Below are 13,196 nucleotides of genomic sequence, written 5' to 3'. Positions count from 1 at the left end.
CCAAGGAGCTGTGAAAGCCATACACAGCTGGAGCTGTTCAAGCCTGCAGGGAGCAGGCACACCTCTGTGGAGCTCGTGGAGATTCGGGTTTTGTGAGCAGCTGGAGGGTGCACAGTTGAGATCTTTCTGTGCTTCACACCTTGCTCTGCAGACAGCAGCATGGGAAGCAAAAGGCCAAGGAGTCTGCTGTATAATTATTGCTCATCCCATGATTGCTGGTTTCTTGGTTTTGGCAAGGAAACACTCATTATTTGGTCCCTCTACCATTGGAGCAAGGAGGAGCAAATCCAGGAGTCCACTGCTCTGGGGGGATGATTATGTGCAGCTCCAGTCTCTGAGATTGGTCAGGAACCAGTGGACCAACTTCAGGCAGGGTTCGTGTTTATTGTTTGAGGGTTTTTTAAACAGGGAGAAAATGAAAAACATAGAGAGATTTCTTTCCATCAGCAAAATCTATCTCATTAAGGAAAGTGGAAAACAAAACAGAAAGTTTCAGATTAGAGAAGGTTGCTTGTTCATTTATTTATTTATTTATTGTTAATCTTGTTGCTTATAATTAGGTTCCCTCCCTAGTTTTGTGCACTAGGGCTTCTCCATGAGCTTGTGCCTGTACTCACAGCATTTGCAAAGTAAAAGAAGTTTTCACTCTTGGGGAAGAAATGCTGACCTTTTTAAAGAATAACCAGGCTTGTATTTTGTAAATGACCTAGAAGGAAAAGGCTTACCTGTATTTGCACTTCCCTTTTTCTTCCAATGATCCTCAGTGTTGGCTGCAACTAGTGAGCAAGAGACAATAATGAATTCTCCCTTCTGCTTTCTTAGTACTCCAAGTAGGTATTTCTAGCAAGGGCACATTGAAATCAGTCTCGAGACCCAGTGATGAGGTGACTCCCAGGCACTCAGAGGGGGGAGGTAGTTGACAAGAGTGCATCAGTGTGTAATGCCTACTGTTATCCAAGCTTTTACTTGCTTTAAGTAGCTAAGTGTGTAACTGATGTTACTCAGTATTGGATTTGTAGAGGTCTTGAGGCACTTTAGTGAGACACTCAGCAACAGGATTAGCAAAAGGCTTTGTCTGCAGAATTCTGAATGACAGTCTTAATTAACATAGCCATGTTGGAACTCTTAAGAGAAATAACAAGCATGTCTTTGAGATATTAAGTGTTTTTTGAATTCTGGAAAATGCTGTGACATTCAGGTGCCCTTTTGAGAAAAATGCTCATTCATTTTATGGCAATATCTGTCTCAGATGAATAATAAGGGCCAAAGAGTAGTGAAAGTGATTTATGTTCATTGTTATTTTATTATTTTATTTCTTCTGTACAAGGAGTAGCTAGTCATTCCTCTTGAGGAAGTGACTCTTGTGTAGCTTTATAGTAATGCCCCTTTGCTAAAAAGGAGCTTTTCCGAGAAAGAGGGGTTGCTAAACCCTACAGAGCTAGCTTGAATGTTTGTTTGGTGCCATACTGACTTGTAAGCAAACATGTCTCTTCCAGCAGTCTGATTTTGACCTGTTTTGCTTTGACATTGCAGCAGATGCAGTCAACAATGCAGCTGGTTATGGATTCAGTGGAGTTGATGAGAGAGGCACTTTCCGCTGGGACCTGTTGTCCAATTTGAATATCTGGAACATTGAGGTGAGATAAAGGAGTGGCTGCATTGGCATAATTATACAGAAATGAGCATGTTAATGGGTAAAAGCTTTACTGAAAGGAAAGTAAATCTATGCTTCCAGGCTGCTCCTCTTTAGCATGAAGAGGTTTTGTATTTTATCTGTTGGACAGATAAAATGCATCTGTCTCACAGGCTTCCTCATGCTCAGTATTCAGGTTGTATTTCTAAATAGTTTAGTGAGGGCTAATAAATAATTATATCAGATATTATAAATGAGCAGTCAGTTACTGTAGATTGTGGCTGAGCTCAGTGGGTCAGTAAATTGTTCACAGCTATGATTCTTCACCATCTGTGGTGTGTTCTGTTTATTTACTTCTAACAATCTTTCACTTTTGTAGCCCAGTTGAGAGGAGTAGTGGTAGTGAAAGAGGCTGCCACGAGTGGCACAGACACATGCAAGGGCTGAACTGCCTTTGCTACATGGAGAAAAGCAAGGGTAGGAGACATAAGAGTTACAATCCAAGCAGCCTTGGTGGGAGCTGACAGGGGCACACAGAGCTTAGATGGCTGCTGATCTAGAACACCATGCAGCGAGCCACAGTGTTCCTCAAAACATCTGTCGCTCCTTCCTTGTGACTGCTGCATACTTCTGAGATCCATTAGCCTTTTGAAAACTATTCATGTTTGTGTCTCCAAAAGATGGCCCATATAATTTGTTTGCCCTGAAGAATATTTTGTAAGTGCCAGTGAGATGTGGAAAGATTTATGTGTCTGCAACTTGCAACTGCTTTCTAAAGGCTTCTTCTTTAGAAATAGGAGGAGCCTTCCTCTGTAATTCTCTAGTTGTGATTTTAAAAGTAATCATAGATAAAAATAAGTTGACTGCTTTATTGCTGAACAATCTGTGACTAAGTGAATGTGCTGTAATAGCTCTTCTCAAAAATGAAAGAGCCCCTGTAATTCCTCATTGAAGATGCCAAAATTGGAAGCCTTGATGTACATCCCCTGTTTTTCATCATTCTTTCTCTTTTACCTTTTTAACAATGGTTAATCCTCAGTGTACTCTTTGATGAGTACAGGACACACAGCCCAGAAATGCTTTACACTTCCTGATGAAAGAAGCTCCTTAGATACCACTCTGAGATCTTGACTCTACATCTGATTTGGTTTTGGGGCAGGACATGATTCTTACCTTTGGTGGGCTGAGGCAAGTTCCATTTGAAGGAGGAAAGTAAAAGGCAGCCAGTACTCTTCAGTCAAACCAAATAAAGGAAACAGGAGCCTTTGCTCCTTTCTACTCACTGAACTGATGGCCTCTCAAAATTTACTTCCTTAGCTGGTCACATGGGCAACAGAGATCAGAAATTGTTTCCAAGAGCATTAAATAGGGTGCTGTCAGATTTGATCATGTGTGCAATGAAAAAAAGAGAGATTACAGAGACCATGGCTTTGGGTAAGCCTTGAACCATCACTTTATGTGCCAGCAGCAATGCTGGGAGTTGAAGTTTAAGTGTGATTGTACAGTGTTTACAGATACAGTCTATATATTCAGCAGGTATAGCCACATGCATGTGTAAAATTACCTCAGAGTTGAGAACTTGAGTGCTAAATGTGACTATCTGATCTGTAGAAAAGATAAGCACATGGAAGGAGTTGTGTGGGCCTTAAAACATGATGGGGCTAAGCGCACGTGAGGGATTTGAAAGCCTTGGCAGCGTGCTTGTTTTGACAGCCAGCAACTACTTCCTCTCTTGGTAATGTAACAGGGGAACTAAAAGGAGGCCAAAAGAGAGCGACAATATTAGCTGGAAGAGAAACTGTGTTTTTCTTGGCTTCTCTTGGTGAAGTAATGCAATTAAAATGTAGCAGTGCTGCACTGGGAATTGCTAATCATTTTAACTCTTTAGAAGCAGAGGATGAAATGCTAGCTTTAAGGATTCTGTGTGGAAGTGTAAAGATAATTGCACATTCCCCTTGGAAGCCTTTACCCTAATGCATTTTTTCAGTGTGCCCTTGCCTTTGGCTGATATGGCAAAATATTGCGGTGTCACTGAATCATGTACCCACTGGGCCAGGGTGTCCTTGGAGGTTTCTGCCAGCAGGTGAGGGACCAAGGTGGAGTTGGGAGGTGAAGTTGATCAGCAGTAGGGGAACTGATGCTGAACAGCAGAGTCCACCAGCCCCCTAAAGCTGGGGGAGCTCAGAGGAGGAGATATGTGAGGTTCTCTCAGGATACTGGAGTCACTCTGGTTTCTTAAGCCTAGCAGTGGGCTGAGAATTGGCTTCTAAATTTAATCCTAATTTTTTTGCCTGTGTTTTTCAATCTTCCCCCTTCATTCTCCAAACAGTAATAATAATAATAATAATAAATGTCTTTTTTATTTTTTTTTTTATTTTTTTTTGATAACACTTTGTTTTAGTAGTACTGTAGGGAAGTCCAGATTGCATAATGGGTGTCCAGATATCTCTTCCAGAAATAAAGCTGTTTATGAGCTGAAAGGAAGGCCAGGCATAGAAAACAAGAAAGCTTCTCAGATTTCCCATTATTTGAAAAGTAATCAAACACTGTATTTAATTATATGAAACAAAGTGAAATTTTAGAGCAAGTGCCAAGTGTTAGCAGTGAGCTATCAGCCTAATGTCCCTCCCAAGTCATATTAGTATAATGATGGATTGTGGCACAGTCTTAATAAAAGTTAGCTGCTAGATTTAATATTTTCCATGTACCTTCTCACTAATTTAAATTGCAAGTAATATTTTACAGGCCTCATTGCTAACATTCCATGTGAACTTCTTTCTTAGACTGCAACAAGTTTTAAAATGTACATTGAGAACTGGAACATTCAGACAGCTGCCTGGCTGAAACGGTAAGAGTAATGAAGCAGTTACTTGCTTGTGAGATCCAAAAGCTCTCCACAGCCTGGAAAAATGCTGACTGGTGGTTCTCATAAATGTATAGCCTCTTGTTCTTCCTTTGTTTCCTGTGCCTGTACTAGTTGGTGCAACACAAGGGTATCTGGTGCTGTAAAGTTTTATTGCTGCAAGTGTAAAATGCTCCTATTTTATATATGAGCAGCAAAGTCATAAACGAGCTATTCAAATCTTCCATAATAAAAAGCAATAGCATTTTGTTGTTTCCCTCCATTATCTTTCCTCTACTGTTTTGCTTTGCTATATTATGTTTCCCATGCAGAGGTGATTCTTGCTGTGTCACTGGGATCCATAAATTTAGCAAGAAATAAGGTCAAAATCTTCAAAGCCCCAGTGAAGTCTGGTTTGGAGTTACCCTAAGATGCTTGCCAGGGAGTCCTTGTTTAGGATATTTAAGACTTATAGCACTGAGATGACCTGATTTTAACCTGTGACTGTTAAGGCACATACCATAAATATTAATATAAGTCCAAATTTTGTAGATTGGACAGTGTCTCATTACTCATTTCACTTTCTGGTGTGATTAAAGCTCAGCATACAGTCAACACAGTGCCTGAAATGCAGGCACAGATTTATTGTAGTTATTGTAACTATAATGATGGTAAATCTATACATCTTAAAAGTCAATGTCTACTATTTTTCATTATTCAAATGATTCCTGGTAAAAAATACATTATCTTGACTCATTTCTGTGGAGCACAGTGTTTGATTTAAACTTCAGATAGCCAAATAGACTGAGTGTTGTTTACTTGAACTGTTATCCTTGCATCTGGGGAGTAAGATTTTTTTGCTGCTAAAGTTAGCTGGAATCCCCTGTTTTGCAATAGTTTACGGCACTCCCTGTTGTTCCCAGCATCTGCCAGATAACTGTGCCTAAAAATACCTCTCTTCACTAGAGTGAAGGGTGGGGTCACATCTCTTGGTCTTTCAACTTGCTCTTGATCTGTCATCAGAGTTTGGAAGGGTAATGTAGGATTCCAGACAGAGATGTAAAGGTGAGCAAAGTCCTGCCTGCCCTTATTCCGTTACTGATTCAGATGCTTTGAGCACCAGAAATATTTGTACAGGCACTCTTTGGAAACTATTTTGCATTAAGCATGCTTCCTCATTCCATCTAAACCACTATTTAAATGAAGGGAGAGTGCCTCATGTCCTAGTCTGTGACCGAACCAAGACAAGACAACCAAGAAAACAGAGAAAGACCTTAGAAACAGAAGGATTTCAAGTGCAGTGGCCATTGTTCAACCTCTTCTGTTTTGTTTTCATTTTTTCAGTGTCTGCTATGACAGAGCTCCCTGGTACCCTACAGCTTTAACATTTATCCTGTCGGCCCTGTGGCATGGTATCTATCCTGGATATTATTTTACATTTCTCACTGGAATCCTTATCACACTCGCAGCCAGAGCAGTATGTACCTTTCATTGTTCTCTTCTAAGGCCCGTGCTAGGCTCTATCCAGCTGTCAGCTGCACCCTCACATGGTCAAGCAGCTTGTCCCTGCTGTGAGCCCTCTTTCATGCCTTTGCAGGCTTGATGTTTGCTGAAACTCTGTTGTTGATACTGTATTGATACTAATTGTGAAGTAGCCAGCAGTTAAAACCAGCACCATTTCTGGATGTGATGTACTGCTGTCCCTGGCTGTCAGAGGAAATGTTGCTTGAGCATGTACAGTTAGGGGTGCCACCAGCTATGTCCGTGCAAATTATCTTGGGATTCAAGGTCATGTTGGATTCCAGACTTCTGCTGGGTCATGTTGCCTGTATGCTGGTTTAACTCTGGGCCTAGTCTTGCACAAGGAGCTGCCATGGGTTGACCATTAGCCCAAACTTGAACAATTTGTGTGGATACAATTGATGCAGTAAAATGGTCTCTGTGTTTGTGGGCCTTATTTTGTGTAGAGTCACCAAGACAGAACAGGGCTCATGTCTCACTATTGTTAAATTTATCACTGCTGATCTTTCAGACTGAACCAGCCACTTGTGCAGGACTGGGAAGCACCACTGTTGTCTTTTGGAGTTTGACTATGGATAAATAACCAGGTTAATATGAAAGGAGAATTAACCTGGTGACCATTATTAGCCACTGTCGCTAGAGCAGGTCGCTGAACATGTGCTTTACCCCTCATTTATGAGGATTTCACAGATGTGAAACTAACTGAAAATCTCTAGGGAATGGCACTTACTTGTTCATTTAAAGTAACTTCTATTTACTGTTGATAACCAGAAGTAATGAAAACCAGAAGGGAGGAACAACTTCCCTCACAAAAAATATTGTGCCAGACACACAGAATGAGAGTCTGCACCTGTGGTTATGACAGAGTAAACTGGGGGGCCATTTCTCTTTGCCACTGCTTGACTGTGAGATCTTGAATATGCCAGTCCATACACATCTGTATTTCTGCTTCCAGCGCTTTGTAGCTGCTGTATAAACCTTCCTGTGATACTAATGCTGATGACAAGCAGAGAGTCATGCACTGCTGTGTGTCAGTCAGTGTGACTTTGCCTAAGAAATGAATTTATATAATTTTCTGCTTGCTTCTCCCTGACCTGCAGATAAGAAACAACTGCAGACATTACTTCCTCTCGTCAGTGCCTCTTAAGATAGCCTACGACGTTGTTACCTGGGCGGTCACTCAGCTGGCCGTGTGCTACACTGTCGCACCCTTCGTTATGCTGGCTGTGGAGCCCACCATTAAATTTTACAAGTAAGTCCTCTCCCCTTGACTTTATCCTCCAGGGTGGCACAGACTTTTGTTAAATAACCCAAGCCACACTGAAAGGCAGTTAGCATTTCATCAAATTTGAAAGGAGCTCAGATGCCTGCTAAAGTATAAGAGGTAACTTTTGCACTCCTGTGGTGTAATGAGATTATAACAGTGCCAAGGCAGAGCACTTTGGTTCTTCTTCTCATTCTGTGTCCTTAGCCTGACATTTCATATACTCAGTTTCCATTTTCAAAACAGCTGGGTCTCAACCATTAGCAGTAGCCAAGGCTGAAGAGGTTAAGAATAATGTGAGTTGGCAGCAGGAAGGAGGTGCTGAGCAAAAACCAGGCTTCCAGCTGCAGAATGCACATAAGAGGAGGTGTGATCACTCAGCAGGAGATATGGAGGGCTCCTGGCAGAGCCTTGCTCCTTGAAATGAGTACGCTTTTCATCATGAAAGCATGCTTCTTTTCTTACAAAGTGAGTACTTCCCCAGATTCCTTAAAGATAACAAAACACTGGTGTTGCAGAGCACATTGCATGTGCTCTAATGAAGCCAAATTGAAGTAGAGAAATTGAGAAAATAATTAGAAAAGGGAGATGGGACTACATGGCTTTACTCTTCTTTCATTTTACTGTCAATATAGAGTAGCAGCTTCTGGTTCAGAAGAAAGACAATTCCCTCCTCCAACGTAAAAGACACAAAACTGGCAGTCAAAATAGCGGCAGTCTGTTTGCAGGAGGTTGAATTTCGACATTTTCTATTCCTGTTTCTTGAAACATTTGATTTCAACACAGAAAACTTACCATGGAGTAAAAATTATTCCAAATCTTTCTTAGCTTCATTTCTTAATAATTTTGCCCTGGTGACTTTTGCCCTGGTTAACTTTGGACATAGTTAACACTTAAACTTAGAGACTCATAAGCAAGGAAATGTTATGCTTTTGGACTAGGGCGTGAATTTTTGGAGCACTTCACACCACAAGCAGTGATCTTAAGCACCTCAGAAAGATATTAAGAACTATGGTAAGAAGCATAAATGAGACCACAGAAATGTGCATTACTGTGTTTATACTGGTCCCAAAAGTCATCTTCCCCAAGCTGGAAGAACCTCATCTATTTGGTTTAAGTATTTTTTATTTCTCTTCAACCTTGTGTATACTGAATTATTTGAAATAAAAATATTTGATGTTTAGAAACATACCAAACACAGATATCTCTGAGCACTTACCATCAAAAATGCAGGCTTTCTGTAAACGTCATTACCTGACCTTCCCCAGTTTAAAGCTGAGTGTTTTGATTTATTTCAGATCTCAGCACTTTGATTGAAATTTTTCTTTCTATCACTTTTTAAAATTTTTTGAAGCATGAACGACTTTTCTTCAGAGCTTGGCCTTGTGTATTCTAACATTGAAAGAGAGATGGGCTGAGTAAGTCTGGGGTTGAATTACATGGATTTATCTGAGCTGTCAGACTTTGGATTCTAGAGTTTGCTGATGGTTTTCTTGCTTCGTTATCATCCACAGCAGCATTTTCATCCATGTCAGCAGACACCATATTCCAGGACTGTGTGAAATTCAAGGGTATATTTTTGTGCTTTCTAGGTCAAGTTCATACATTCTGCATTCATCCCTTAGCACTAAATTCTGCATATTTGGGTTGCAGAAGTCATGTTATTTCCCACAAAAATATAATATTCTTTCTCTTTTGTTCCCAGGTCTGTGTATTTTCACATGCACATTCTAAGCATCCTGGTGTTGCTCCTGTTACCAATCAGACCTCAAACCCACTCTGTAAGAAGGGCTCAGAATCAGGCCACGATGAACTCTATTAAAAGCAAAGTCAAATGATGCCTCCAAAGAAAACTGCCAGCATTGGGAAATCAAACTGTTATATTGTAAACAAAAAAATAAGAAGAAAAACGGGTTGTAGGAGGATTGAAGTACAAGACAAGTAGCATTTCTGTTGGCTGTCTTAAAATCGTACTGGAGAGGGCAGAGAAGAGCCTGAATGACTGTATTTCAAATTATTCCAGTTAATGGAGATTCTACAGGCAACGTTTACAGGCTCATGGGGCATTTCATTTTTATAATAAATATTTTTATGAAGTGTTTTTATATATTTAAACTTTTTCACAGAGAGGCATTTTTTTCTCTTTTACAGAAATACACAAATATTAATCAACAAATAATCTCATGATTAGAGAGAGGGACAGAAAGCAGCTAGTAAAGAGTTAGACCAGCTGCCTGATAGCCTGGTGCTGTAGGCAGCTGTTAGGGGAAACTTTTCATCTCTTGGTTGTGGAGAGAGATGGAGCAAGTAGAAGACTACAGGCATGAGGTTGCTCAAAGTGCTGGCACTGAATTGTGCCCCATCAGGGGGGAAGGGGAGCGGGGCTTTCCCCAGCAAACCCTGGGGCAGGGACTGCAGCCTGAGCTGGGCAGCAAAGGTACTTCACATCCTTCAGTGTGACACCTGCTGTTGATGAGGGCAAGACAAGTCCCTTGGGAATCGGTGTCTGGGAGCACTGATAACTGGCTAAGCCAAAATTTAAAGCCAAGTAAATGAACAACAAAAGGCAGAAGGGGAAACTCAAATCTAGAGTAAAAGAAGGGACATAGAGCCTGTGGTCTGTAGAGCTGTGCTTCTCTGATGATGCAGCTGGTGCTCATTGCTACATCAGCCTTACTTTGTAGTCATAGTGATGCAGCACTTCCTTTTTGGTATCAATTCGAGTGAGGAGCCATACAGGGTTAGTGTTTTAAAACTTGCAGTTATGGGTTAAATCTGAAAAAGCTTTGTAGTGGATCAGACTGTTCTACTCAAAAACATCCCATCTGATGGAGGGGTTACATTCCCGCAGATAACACTAATAGGAAACCTGAACAGTAATTATCACAGTCATAATAAATCATTCTCTACAAAATATTGTGATGTGATATGATCACCACAAGAGTCAAGACTGAGTCCTTGTGTGATCTTGACATACGACTTAACTGTTGATCCAAGTTTCCTTGCTTGTAAAGTCCTTGACTTACAGGGACATTTTGAGGCTTGATTCCTAAGCACTCGTTGTGCATTGAGATAACTTGCTGCAAAATGCTGTGTCAGGGTTTTTTGTTTTATTTTGTTTTTTTTTTTTCCTTAAATCCACTTAACCCAGTAAAATAGACTGGTACCCCACATCAAAAGGAACTGAAACTTTTTTCTTAAATGTTTTCCAGGAATGTTTTTATCAGGATTTAGAAGCAGTTCCCTTGTTAAAGTATTGGTATTACTTTATCGACATTTAACTAATGTGTGATTGAGGAAAGAATCTGCTGTTCACAGCATTTTGATTATTGTGTCAGATTAAAATTTTGCAGAATCCTAATGTTTTGAGAAGAAACAAATCAGTGAAACCAACACAAGTTCAAAAAAAGTGATTTTGTTTTTTTTCCTCTGATGGGAGTTTTTTGTCCTGTGCCCACATTATGATTTGGAGCATAGTTCATGGAAGAGTTTATTTGCTAATTTATTTTAAAGGGTAAGATGGGATTAAAAGATTGATCTAAATAAACAATTTGCTTTGTGTCACCGCCTGGCTTTATTGATCACTAATTCTAATGTGAAAATGGGGGAGTGGGTGGGTGGAATCACACTTGTGAGGGAAGGTGTTCAGGTCTGCTGGGTTTTACACAGCAGCTGAGCTTTCCATCTTGCTCCTGCTGAAACAGGGACAAGGTGACCCCTGTCTGTTTTCATGGCAGCTTTGCCCTTATCTTGGCCAGTGATTTTTTGTCCTCATGTGTATGTTCTCCTTGTGGCACCAGCCTTAGCTGCATATTGGGCATCTATTGGTTCCCTTGAGGTCTGATTGTGCCATCCCTGTTTCCTGTGGGAGGGAACCAGGGCACATCCCCCAAAAAGGGATGGGGACTTGGGGGTGGGTGCTGCTGGCCCTGGAATCCTGTGGGCTAAAGCCAGTCTGCAGTTGCCTCCCAGAAACAAAAGAATCAGTGTGAGCTCTGGCAGAGCCAGCAAAATTCACATCGACTCTGGGCTTTGGGAAGACTGTGGAAGGCAAACGATCCCAGCAGGTTGGCTTTAGCACCTGCTTTGGAAAACAAGTGTTCTCAAAGGGGCTTGTGGGTCTGTACCTGCTGCTCTGTGCCCTGAGATCCACCTACACAGCTTGTGCCCTGTTCTGCAGTTCTTCCTGAGCTGTGTGTGTTCAAGAGAGGCCAGGTATGATCAGTGGGGTTTCTCTTCTAGTGTTTCCCCAAGTGAAGCTTGCTTATATGTAATGCCATTGACTTATGTTGTAGTTTTGTCTCCTGTAATGTGATGAATTAGTCTGGGCAAACTGTTACTGTCCTGTCATGCTGCCTTCTCAACCTGAACCTGTCCCTGAAAACAGGCACCCTGGGAATCAAAGAGAACCGGTCGTACGGATTTGAACCAGTCATACGGATTTAACGTGGTACGTTACATGAGCCAAAATTGAAACTGGCTTTTTGAAACATGGCATTTGCAGGGAAACTTGGTGGTTGAATTAGTCTTAAAGCTGGGTGGAAAAGAAGGAAATTACCTAAAATCTTTGCTGTTCTATGTTACCATGGACTAGGCAGCATACCTAGCTAAATGTGGCAGTCCTGCAAAGCTAACACAGAGGGAATATAGAAAGATGTAAAATATTCCTTTGAAAAAAAAGAAAGGCTGTTAGCTTTGAGGTTACCTTGATCAATCTGTTGTATTGTGCCTTCCTCTCCTTTTCTTCTTTTCAGGGGGATGATATTTTGTTTTATAGAAAGACCACAAACAGCCACTACGCTTTAGAGGAGACTTGTGCTAGTAATGTGCATCTACTTTGCACAGGAGTACGTAACTCAAAGAGCCAAAGTAGAGATTCAGTTTAGAAAAGGATGATTTCAGGAACTTGAATTCTGGGAATTCTAATTCTAGTGTAATTTGAGAGTGTGCTTCAGTGATTAAAATACATGATGGTGATTACCAACACGTTAGTAGTTTCTAATCCCTCTCTGGGTTCTTAGTGCTGCAAAAACCTTAAAAGCATCTAGAGAGATTCTGATGAGAACAACAATCTTGATGGTTTGTAAGAAAGAAATAAAGGACTATCACACAGAAATGAGAATGATTAGATAGATTTTACTGAATGGACAAAGGTTGATTTTAAATATGAGAATACCAAAAAGATACCACCACCATTACCCCCTTGGATTGAAGGCATATTCTAGCTGCTGCTTTTCAGCATATTTTGATTTTTCTAAACTAAAAGTTGAGATGCACTTGGAAGAGAAAACTGAATGATGAGTAAAACTTCATTTCAACTTAACTATGTGTCTGGTATTTAAAGGAGCAACAGCTCAGCAATTTCTTCAGTGACCTGAAAGCACAATGTATGCTTTTACTGTCCTGTAATCTGTCCCCGGCCCTAAGTGCATTACTGCATGTCCACTTTGAGCTTGCCAAGCAATGGAGGCAGCACAGAAGTGGGATACAAGGTGGGCAGATGTTTTTTCTCCCTGTTTGGCTGCTGTGTTTTGTGTGCATACATTACACATAGCTGGGATTTTTTCAACACTTAAAATGAAGCAGGTGGGTGAGAAAGCTGCAGATTTTTACTCTCTTGGTAGGTGTTTGCATAAAGCTGCACTTACCTCTCTACACATGTAAAACGAGGCTCAGCAAACCTGATCTAGGGTCTTTCGTAGAAATACAGGTTGAAATCCCAACACCCAAGGAAGTTTAGGGGAAAAATTCCTATCAATGACATTAGTGATGCATGTTTAAACCCTTTGTCTTCTTATCCCTGGACTGAGGACTTCAGAAAAATTATCTACTAGCTGCAGAAGTAAATAAAAACTTGTCTTTAACTAATTTAAGGGTAGAATCCCCATAGTCCACCTGCTGTGGACAGAGGAAGAACATGTGTGTCTCCTCATCCT

General features: G+C 40.8%; 1 protein-coding gene across 1 annotated transcript in view; it reads left to right on the top strand.

Annotated features, from left to right (window-relative positions):
• The window catches only part of MBOAT1 (membrane bound glycerophospholipid O-acyltransferase 1), a 56,433-nt gene extending 45,609 nt beyond the window's left edge, over window positions 1–10,824 (top strand). Inside the window, exons 9-13 of the mRNA XM_086842202.1 lie at window positions 1,534–1,637; window positions 4,417–4,481; window positions 5,820–5,952; window positions 7,097–7,248; window positions 8,966–10,824. Of these exons, the coding sequence (XP_086698328.1) occupies window positions 1,534–1,637; window positions 4,417–4,481; window positions 5,820–5,952; window positions 7,097–7,248; window positions 8,966–9,098 (587 nt within the window). The 3' untranslated portion in view covers window positions 9,099–10,824. The remainder of the gene's footprint in view (window positions 1–1,533; window positions 1,638–4,416; window positions 4,482–5,819; window positions 5,953–7,096; window positions 7,249–8,965) is intronic.
• The last annotated feature ends 2,372 nt before the right edge of the window (window positions 10,825–13,196 follow it).

The sequence above is a fragment of the Cyanistes caeruleus genome, chromosome 1 (genome assembly GCF_971803275.1).
Source record: "Cyanistes caeruleus chromosome 1, bCyaCae1.hap1.1, whole genome shotgun sequence".
Classification (NCBI taxonomy): Eukaryota; Metazoa; Chordata; class Aves; order Passeriformes; family Paridae; genus Cyanistes; species Cyanistes caeruleus.
Note: the sequence above shows the minus strand (reverse complement) of the source record. Positions and strands in the feature narration are given on the sequence as shown.